Source organism: Taudactylus pleione, unplaced genomic scaffold (assembly GCF_031769625.1).
Source record: "Taudactylus pleione unplaced genomic scaffold, aTauple2 ptg000614l, whole genome shotgun sequence".
Classification (NCBI taxonomy): domain Eukaryota; kingdom Metazoa; phylum Chordata; class Amphibia; order Anura; family Myobatrachidae; genus Taudactylus; species Taudactylus pleione.
The window spans coordinates 42,457-53,402 of NW_028285016.1; the positions used below are offsets into that span (position 1 = coordinate 42,457).

At 44.1% G+C, this 10,946-nt stretch overlaps 1 protein-coding gene across 1 annotated transcript; it reads right to left on the reverse strand.

Moving 5' to 3' along the window:
• Positions 1-254: 254 nt before the first annotated feature.
• Positions 255-10,672, reverse strand: LOC148479701 (uncharacterized). The gene is made up of 4 exons (XM_088454409.1): positions 10,588-10,672; positions 10,372-10,469; positions 9,857-10,211; positions 255-2,430 (listed from the first exon to the last, which is right to left on the reverse strand). The coding sequence occupies exons 1-4, from the start codon at positions 10,670-10,672 to the stop codon at positions 380-382; spliced, it is 2,589 nt and encodes an 862-aa protein (XP_088310535.1). The 3' UTR covers positions 255-379.
• Positions 10,673-10,946: the final 274 nt, after the last annotated feature.

A 10,946-nucleotide genomic window follows, 5' to 3' on the forward strand; every position in this document is an offset into this window, starting at 1 on the left:
ACAGGGCAGCAGAGGACTATTCCTGGCTACTGAGAAACCTAGCATCGGCTCTGCAACTGGCTATCCACTCCTGGAGCTTAGCTAGAAAGCTGTTTAGGCTTGGTATTGGGTTACTAGTACCCAAAGCAATAGACAGATACAGTTGTGTATTCTCTGCATAGCAGTGGTAGATCAATCAGGGCATGACATCTAATTATTTCACGGAATGGTAAAATGTATACATTAAAAAGTATGAAAGATTGGATAGAACCTTGAGAAATATTGCATGGCAGTGGTACTGGTGAGGAGTGCTCCAGAAGATTAAAATGACTCAACACTTGTGTGACGTCTGTATGAAACAAGAGATTTATTTCTCAAATTCAGAACATGAAAATGGCTTCTAATCTATGTGACTTTTCTGATGTCTAACAAGAGCTGATTTATGTGCAAAACATTTCCCACACTCAGAACATGGAAATGGTTTCTCACCTGTGTGACTTCTCTGATGTGTAACAAGAACTGATTTATGTGCAAAACATTTCCCACACTCAGAGCATGGAAATGGTTTCTCACCCCTGTGAGTTCTTTGATGTCTAACAAGATTTGTATGCTGTGCAAAACATTTCCCACACTCAGTACATGGAAATGGCTTCTCACCTGTGTGACTTCTCTGATGTAGAACAAGAGCTGATTTCCGTGTAAAACATTTCCCACACTCAGAACACGGAAAAGGTTTCTCACCTGTGTGACTTCTCTGGTGTATAACTAGAGCTGATTTTAATATAAAACATTTCCCACACTCAGAGCATGAAAATTGCTTCTCACCTGTGTGTATTTTCTGATGTGAAACAAGATGTGATTTGTTTGTGAAACATTTACCACACTCAGAGCATGGGAATGGTTTCTCACCTGTGTGAGTTCTCTGATGTCTAACAAGCTGTGATTTCTGTGTAAAACATTTCCCACACTTTGAACAGGAAAATGGTTCCTCACCTGTGTGACTTCTCTGATGTGTAATGAAACTTGATTTGTGTGTAAAACATTTTCCACACTCAGAACAGGAAAATAGTTTCTCACCTGTGTGACTTCTCTCATGTATAACAAGAGTTGATTTCTGTGGAAAACATTTCCCACACTCAGAACATGGAAATGGCCTCTCACCTGTGTGATTTCTCTGATGTATAACAAGATCTGATTTCATTGTAAAACATTTCCCACACTCAGAACATAGAAATGGTTTCTCACCTATGTGACGTCTTTGATGTATAACAAGATATGATTTCTGTGTAAAACATTTTCCACACTCAGGACATGGAAATGGTTTCTCACCTGTGTGACTTCTCTCATGTGTAACAAGAAATGACTTACTTGTAAAATATTTCCCACACTCAGAACATGGAAATGGTTTCTCACCTGTGTGACTTCTCTCATGTGCAATAAGAGCTGATTTCTGTGTAAAACATTTCCCACACTCAGAGCACGGAAATGGTTTCTCACCTGTGTGACTTCTCTGATGTGCAATAAGAGCTGATTTCTTTGTAAAACATTTCCCACACTCAGAACATGAAAACGGTTTCTCACCTGTGTGTATTCTCTTATGTATAACAAGATGTGACTTGTGTGTAAAATATCTCCCACACTCAGAACATGGAAATGGTGTCTCACCTGCGTGACTTTTCTCATGTGTAACAAGAACTGATTTCTGTGTAAAACATTTCCCACACTCAGAGCATGGAAATGGTTTCTCACCTGTGTGAAGTCTCTGATGTGTAACAAGAGCTGATTTTTTTGCAAAACATTTCCCACACTCAGAACATGGAAATGGTTTCTCACCTGTGTGTATTCTCTCATGTGTAACAAGATGTGATTTGCATGTAAAACATTTCCCACACTCAGAACATGGAAATGGTTTCTCACCTGTATGAATTCTCTCATGTATAACAAGATGTGATTTCTGTGTAAAACATTTTCCACACTCAGAGCATGGAAATGGTTTCTCACTTGTGTGAAGTCTCTGATGTGTAACAAGAGCTGATTTTTTTGCAAAACATCTCCCACACTCAGAGCATGGAAATGGTTTCTCACCTGTGTGACTTCTCTCATGTGTAACAAGATGTGATTTGTATGTAAAACATTTCCCACACTCAGAGCATGGAAATTGCCTCTCACCAGGGTGATGGGTAGCGATCTTTGTACTCTGTGTATAACATTTGGCATCTATAGAAGAGGGAAATATTTTATCTGCTCTCAGAGCTGTAATAGATGCACCAAAAGCAGAGTTACCAGGAGAACCTTCCCCATGATCAAAGGGATCAGCTGGTATAGCTGGATGTATAAGTGGGGTAATGGGGTTATCTCCTGGAGAATCTTCTCTACTCTCATCTTTTATTTCACAATGCAGAGATAAAATGGGACGTCCTCCTGAGATGTTCCTGCTTTTGTGTCCATCTGCTGGAAATAAAATAAATTATAGAAATATGAAGTCTACTGTAACAATTTTAATCTAATAAAATTTATAGTAAAAAATAGCAAATTATTATCAAATTCATAAACTCAATATGTTATACCTCTGACATTTTAGCCCATATTATATTTCTAACATTGATTTCATGTTTCTGTAAATAATTAGGGCCATATGTAATAGGGTGAGAGTTTAGAAAATGTGAGAGTTTAGCAGTAAACTCACATTTGTCGAGTTTTATCTTCAAAATGGGAAAAAAACCGAATGAGATTTTAAATCGTGAGAGTTGAGTCTGAAAAACATGCGAGTTTGCTCTGTTCCTTTGTTCTCGGACTCTATTACATTTTCCAGTTTAAAAAGTGTAAGAAAACTGACATTTTCTAAACTTTCACCCTATTACATTTGGCTTCAAGACTGGAGTTTAATAGACAATGAAAATTCATGTGGGATTACTAAAGTTGAACTGAGTTTTACAATAAATATTGTCTATGCATAAATTTAAAACTATAAGAATGAGAAAAAAAAATGTATACGTTACGGTCTCCTAGGACTCACCGTGTAAGACCCCTAGAATCGCTCAGACGAGGTCTCCTACCAATAACAGCCACCCGCTGTTCCCTTAGAACTAGTAACGTTCACCATTACTTAGGTGGCCTCCTGGACTTAAACTCGAGATAGTAGAGGCTTACACGGCTATCCTAGGGCCACAAGATGTTATGCGACTGTTGATTTACAGGATAAGGTGAGAAATTCAAGGAGGAGTAGTCAGAGTATGGCTTTGAGAGCCAATGGATATTCAGGCTGGGTAGCAAGCCTTGAAGGCTGCGGTACGGCTTTTGGAGCCTAGGTGTATCTTGTGAGCCGAGGTGCAGCTAGAAAGCCTATAGAAGTTCCGGCAGAGATGCAGCCTTGAGGGCCAAGGTGCGGCTTTGAGAGCCGGGATTGAGAGCCGGGATGTCAAGGCTGAAATACGGCCTTGGGGACAGAGGTGCGGCTAGAGAGCCGATAGAGGTTCCGGCAAAGATATGGCCTTGAGGGCTCAGGTGCTGCCTCGAGAGTAGAGATGTTTAGTTGAGATGCGGCCTTGAGGGCTTGGTAACAAAGACCGCAGCTCCCAGAAAAAAAGAACTCTAGATGATGGAATGAGAGTAATAGCTTAGAATCTCCGAAGTAACAAACAGGCACAGATTGGCAGACACACGACTGTCAGGAACCGGAAGGACACGCCAGACATGCTATAGCCGGCAAGATGACAATGAACAAGCAGCCTTAAGAAAGGAATGGAACCAATGGACTAGCTGGGAAGGTGATTAATGATAATCCACAGGGGAGGAGGGCACATCATCCAGTATCACATGACACAGTCCGGCATACCAGTCTCCTAGCAACAGAAGGTGTCGTCCCAGTACGGCATGTACGTTGCACAGGAACAGAAGTCCAGGCGTGTGACTGGCGACCCGGAGAAGGAGAGACAACTGGAGCACGGGTATGTAACAAGGTGGCGACTTGTGACAGTATATTTACCGATTATTCTTAAAATACTCTGCGTCAGCCATTACAATAGTTAGCCTTCCTTCTGCATTAGGTAAACAAAGGCTAGATAAAAGTAACTGCCCCCAGCATCACTACCTTCCATGTCATCCATCTCAGAGATACTTCATGTAGTGCTTCAAACAGGACAGAGCCTTAAGATTGAGGTCCCACAAAGCCACAAAAGGACCTAATAGAGGAGCAAATCCTTTTCACCACCTGTAAGAAGAGAATGATGAATTCCTCTGTGTACAATGGCTGGCAGTTGTACCTTGAGCATGGCATAAAGGAATCCACGCAGCGTAAAGAACACGTGGAATGGTTGCTTAAATTGGGTTTGTATTAGATTCGCATAATTTAATAAATGTCTTCCATACTCTTGTTATATTCTGAGTAGTTCATCTTTCTGGCCCCCCCTTCCCCGGCAACCTACTGCATCCGAATGGTATCAGGAAATGTAGGGAGAGCTGGCTGGCACGGTTGTTTGACTGGAGCTCCAAAGAGCTCACACTTGGGTGGCCAGGAGACTCCTGCCTAGGGATGTGGTCTCCCTGCCTCTGGAGCCCAGATTTGGATGGAAAAGCTGATAAGGTCCCCCAGCAGAATCCTTGACTCCCCACTGTCCAATAGGAACTATGTTAAATGCATGAATGTACAGCACTTAGCTTGATGGGTTAAGGGGCCCAGACCAGACTTACCCCATGTGGGTTTGTTACAACCAGAAAAAAAAGAGGGCCCGTGAGCCCTGAATGTGTGTATCTCCTATCAGAGAACTGACTTCTGAAGAACATCTGTATGCTGTGATTGTCCCAAGCACCTTCTGCACAGGGACCTGTCTTTTCCAAAACAACTTAGCAATAAATATCATCCCTTAAGACACCTGTATTTGCCTGTATCCCATGTCTACTCAGTTCTGGATTGAGTCCAGTGTCTCTAAGCTGAAACCCTCTGCCAGCCACTCAGTGCAGACTGGAAGATAGCAAGGGACCAGTAGGAATTAGTCAACACTACCCAAAAGGTGTTGTAACAGCGGGATCCCACAAAACCAGGTGTAGGCAGTTGCAGGTGCTGATGATAGTAGCTTTATGGTGGCAGCGAGTTAACTGCCCACAATGCAATGGGAGGAGTCAGTAACAAGAGGTTACTGGTGGTAAGAGGGGAATCCTAAGAGTGGTGAAGTGAGCCAAATCAGGTTACCCAGGGAATACAAACCACCCTCTATTCTATCAAAAATATGTGATCACTTGGCAGAATAAGGTCATCTGGTCAAACATCCATGGTCTCTGCCCCGGGAAGTTTGTGCCAAGAAACAAAACTATGCACTCTTGTGTTATGCTTTGTTGCCATAACAGCTACTTGAAGAAGCCAGAATCTTTCTATCAGTAGTTGGAAGACCAGTCCCTTGGAACATCTTGACATTGCCATAGATAATCAGCCACTGAATTCTCCTTGCCTGCTATGTGGAACCCTGAAAGCGAATTTAGATCTCTTTCTACACAAGATATCAGCTTAGCTCAGTCTGCCAATAGAGCATTGCTACTGCTGCCTTCCCGGCAAACCTGTTGTCTGAGAGACTCCGAGAGGCTTCTCCAGTAACGAGAGGCTTCTCCAGTAACTAGAGGCTTCTCCAGTTATGAATACACTGAAGTACTTTCCACACTCCTCTATTTTACAGCACGTGTGTGAGGCTTCACCTCTTCCCACAACCATATACCTCCAGCTATATTTGCCTGGAGGTGAGATCCCGAGCCTGTAGCACTGGAGTCTGTCTGATGTATTAGCTATTCTAGGTGTAAGGGTGACAATCTCTGTGTCATTAGCTTTGGATCATGACAACAGAGGAAACATCTCTTGGTGGTTCTTGGTAACCTCATGCTGCGAACCAAACATGCCTGCTTGTGATCCTACATGGTCAGTGCAGCTGGAACCTGCACACCTGACAACTTACTCAGAAGACCCCTGTGGTGGAAGAAAACTCTCAGCAGTTGCAGCCCTTTCCTTACTCATTGACTGCTGATGGATCTGGTTCAAAGACCAAAGACTATACTTTAACACACATTTCCTCTGACAGTGTTACTTCGTTTTATAGTGGTCTTTGCAGGCACTGCCAGGAATTGTATTTGGCGTGATGTTATTACTTGTATTATCTTGGCTATGTTCTGACATTTCTAACACCAGGATGAACTCCAAATATGGACATATTCTCAGCTCTTTTCTAATTCCACCAACATCACTTGTGTAAAGGTACTTGGAGATGCTGTCATGCTGGAAGGCAGAGTGGTGAACTGGAAGTGTTGTCCCATGACACAAGGCCTTAGCCTTTCTAATCTCTAGGAACTAGGAAATGTTAACCAAACCATAATTAAGGTCAGTTGAGTATTGAGCAGAGTCTGTAACCCTAAAGCAGAGACTGACAGAGTCTTGGGTTGTAGAAAGACATTTAAAGGTATTGTCTGGACTCCTTCATCAGGACATCCGTATAGAATACCTCTCCCCATAATCAATGATTCCTCATGAAGTATGAAGCTTTTCGAAGCAGCTCACACCTTTTCTAACAGGTCCACCATCTTCAAGAATAACTGTAGTCTTGGCAGACAAACACCTACCTAAGTACCTACAAAAAGAACCGAAATCCACTTTTGTATTTCATTATCCTTAAATGGATACAACCTTAAATGTCTCCAGAGGTTACATACAGTTACCATTACTCTGCTTTAGGAACTGGGAACAATAAAGCAGTTTCAAGTCCTATCTACGGCCTGGTCCTCTAAATCTGACAACCTCCTATGACGCATTGCGCACACATGTTCTGAACACCGCTGCTGATGTCTAGTTCTGCTGCAAGGAGCAGAATGGCGGTCTCAGGCAGCGAGCTCAGTTCCAGGCTTGTCTTTATGTCGCGGAGACAAAGATGAGCTACAGAAAACGAAGCATATGCTGCCTCACCTAGAGGCAGGAGAAGAGTCAGGGGAAGAAGAGATGCATTTTGTAGACAATCTGGGGGCATTACAATTCCAGCCTGTCTCTATCTAACCTAGAAAGGACCTTACCCATTGTAATGGCTGCCGTGGGACAATGAAGATGGAAAGATACTGCTGCCTCCAAGTTTGCAGAACGCAATCGCCATATCTATATATTAAGACATCCATGTTCCATAGACATACATCTCAGAATTGTGCATTTTCTGGGGCTACGTGAAACTCGCATGTACAGAGCAGCAGATGCTGGTTTCATAAACATCCCTGTAAAAGGGGCACACATGAAGCCATCGTAATCCCCATCATCTTATTTCCTGCACACTAACGATGTAACCAAGTAAACAAGTAATGAATTTACATGTGGCTGTTTCCACCTCCCCCATAACCAATAGGGACATCACAGGAGAGCTATGGATCAGAAGCCAGAACATGGAGTCATCCAGGAACCAGGTGGCAGGAAATCAGCAAGGAAGGTGCAGGATTCTAGATGCATGTTCACATACACAAGCTCAATAAACTTCTTATAAACACCTACGGCAGCGCTAACAAGTCTCACATGCCCAGGAACACATTAACGGAACCAGTCACTAGGCAACACCCTGAGAAAGCTGATAATGGAGCATGAGGATAAACTACATAGAGGATGTAATACCAGATTATTCCTAGCCATTGTCTCTACTGGCATGAGGAACCCAGAACCCAGCAAAGCAGCCGCACGATGCCAGAGGACAGGAGTGATGTTATACATAGGCTGCTGTATGCTAATAGTAATACACTCAGAGCATACAAGGCTCGCGCAGTATGACATGTGACAGTGTACCAGCACGGGACTGGACATAGCTAGGTGTGCTGACACGGGACTGGACATAGCTAGGTGTGCTGACACTGGGCTAGACATAGCTAGGTGTGCTGACACGGGACTGGACATAGCTAGGTGTGCTGACACGGGACTGGACATAGATATTTGTGCTCATAATATATACACAGTATGGCTCATAAAACATTAACAAGATGGTGTTAAGGGTCGAGCAGGAGTCTTATATGAGCTGATGGCTCCTGATGTATGAGATACACCATAGAGTGTGGGGAGGAGACTGCTCAGATCTCTGGGCTGGTAACACATACAGTGACATGATGTGAGGAGGAGTGCAGGAGTATAATAGGGGCTGATGGCTCCTGATGTATGAGATACACCAGAGAGTGAGGGGAGGAGACTGGTCAGATCTCTGGGCTGGTAACACACAGTGACATGATGTGAGGAGAAGAGCAGAAGTATAATAGGGGCTGATGGCTCCTGATGTATGAGATACACCAGAGAGCGTGGGGAGGAGACTGGTCAGATCTCTGGACTGGTAACACACAGTGACATGATGTGAGGAGGAGTGCAGGAGTATAATAGGGGCTGATGGCGCCTGATGTATGAGATACACCAGAGTGTGGGGAGGAGACTGGTCAGATCTCTGGGCTGGTAACACACAGTGACATGATGTGAGGGGGAGAGCAGGAGTATAATAGGGGCTGATGGCTCCTGATGTATGAGATACACCAGAGTGTGTAGGGAGGAGACTGGTCAGATCTCTAGGCTGTAACACACAGTGACTAGATGTGAGGAGGAGTATACTAGGGGCTGATGGCTCCTGATGTATGAGACACACCAAAGAGTGCGGGAAGGAGACTGGTCAGATCTCTGGCCTGGTAACACATAGTGACATGATGTGAGGGGGAGAGCAGGAGTATAATAGGGGCTGATGGCTCCTGATGTACGAGATACACCACAGTGTTTGGGGAGGAGACTGGTCAGATCTCTGGGCTGGAAACACACAGTGAAATGATGTGAGGGGGAGAGCAGGAGTATAATAGGGGCTGATGGTTCCTGATGTATGACATACACCAGAGAGTGTGGGGAGGAGACTGGTCAGATCTCTGGGCTGGTAACACACAGTGACATGATGTGAGGGGGAGAGCAGGAGTATAATAGGGGATGATGGCTCCTGATGTATGAGATACACCAGAGAGTGTGGGGAGGAGACTGGTCACATCTCTGGGCTGGTAACACACAGTGACATGATGTGAGGGGGAGAGCAGGAGTATAATAGGGGCTGATGGCTCCTGATGTATGAGATACACCAGAGTGTGTAGGGAGGAGATAGGTCAGATCTCTGAACTGGTAACACACAGTGACATGATGTGAGGAGGAGAGCAGGAGTATACTAGGGGCTGATGGCTCCTGATGTATGAGATACACCAGAGTGTGTAGGGAGGAGACAGGTCAGATCTCTGAACTGGTAACACACAGTGACTAGATGTGAGGAGGAATATACTAGGGGCTGATGGCTCCTGATGTATGAGACACACCAAAGAGTGCGGGAAGGAGACTGGTCAGATCTCTGGCCTGGTAACACACAGTGTCATAATGTGAGGGGGAGAGCAGGAGTATAATAGGGACTGATGGCTCCTGATGTATGAGATACACAAGAGAGTTTAGGGAGGAGACTGGTCAGATCTCTGGGCTGGTAACACACAGTGAAATGATGTGAGGGGGAAAGCAGGAGTATAACAGGGGCTGATGGCTCCTGATGTATGAGATACACTAGAGAGTGTGGGGAGGAGACTGGTCAGATCTCTGGGCTGGTAACACACAGTGACATGATGTGAGGAGAGCAGGAATATAATAGGGGCTGATGGTTCCTGATGTATGACATACACCAGAGAGTGTGGGGAGGAGACTGGTCAGATCTCTGGGCTGGTAACACACAGTGACATGATTTGAGGAGGAGACCAGGAGTGTAACAGGGGCTGATGTGTTTCCCTCATTATTTTATACTGACAGAGGGTGTAGGATAAGAGATTGTTGAGGTGACTAAGAATAACATGTGTCTCTTTTCTTTAATAAGTGTTTATTACTCACCTGTGCTGATATCTGTAGGGATTTCCTCCTCCTTACACTGCTGATCACCCCTCACATACATCTCTTCTTCTCCCTCTATATCTTCTGCCTTCATATCAGTCACATACGTCTCTTCTTCTCCCTCTGTATCTTCTGCCTTTATATCAATCACATATGTCTCTTCTTCTCCCTCTATATCTTCTGCCTTTATATCAGTCACATACGTCTCTTCTTCTCCCTCTATATCTTCTGCCTTTATATCAGTCACATATGTCTCTTCTTCTCCCTTTATATCTTCTGCCTTTATATCAGTTACATATGTCCCTTTTTCTTCCTCTTTTATATTTTCTATTTTAATATCAGTCATTTCTTCACCCTAAATAATCCCCAAAACAATATAACAACACATTAATAATGTCTGATTTTATTAACTAAAGTTTAACCATATATCAGTGTATAAGACACACACAGCTTCTGTACAGATCATATAGTGACAGTCACTTTGGTATATTGGTGAGACCCTAAATCCCACCTACCTGATGCTCCTGTGTGATCCTGTGATTCTCCTCTGTACAATCCTGGGAACAAAGAGGATGGGGACATCTCTCTGGGGTATTTCTGTTACTGGGTCCATCTGTAGGAGACACACAGTAACTGAGTACATTGTATACATGTGATTATCAGGTGATGTGTGTATGTAGGGGCCCCCATACCTGCTCTCCCCTGTACAATAAATGACAATCTCCTCTTACCCAGTGATGTGGGGGGCCAGTGATTCTCCTTCATCACGTCCTTGTACAGACTCCTGTGTTCCTCTATATACTTCCCCTCCTGCATGGAGACATAGACAGTTACATCCTGACACACACAATGATACAGTCATCACCCAGACACATTACCTGGTGTTACTGTATAATGTTCCGTTCCCAGCAGTCACCTCTCCAGTCATCACCCAGACACATCCCCTGGTGTTACTGTATAATGTCCCATTCCCAGCAATCACCTCTCCAGTCATCACCCAGACACATCCCCCGGTGTTACTGTATAATGTTCCATTCCCAGCAGTCACCTCTCCAGTCATCACCCAGACACATCCCCTGGTGTTACTGTA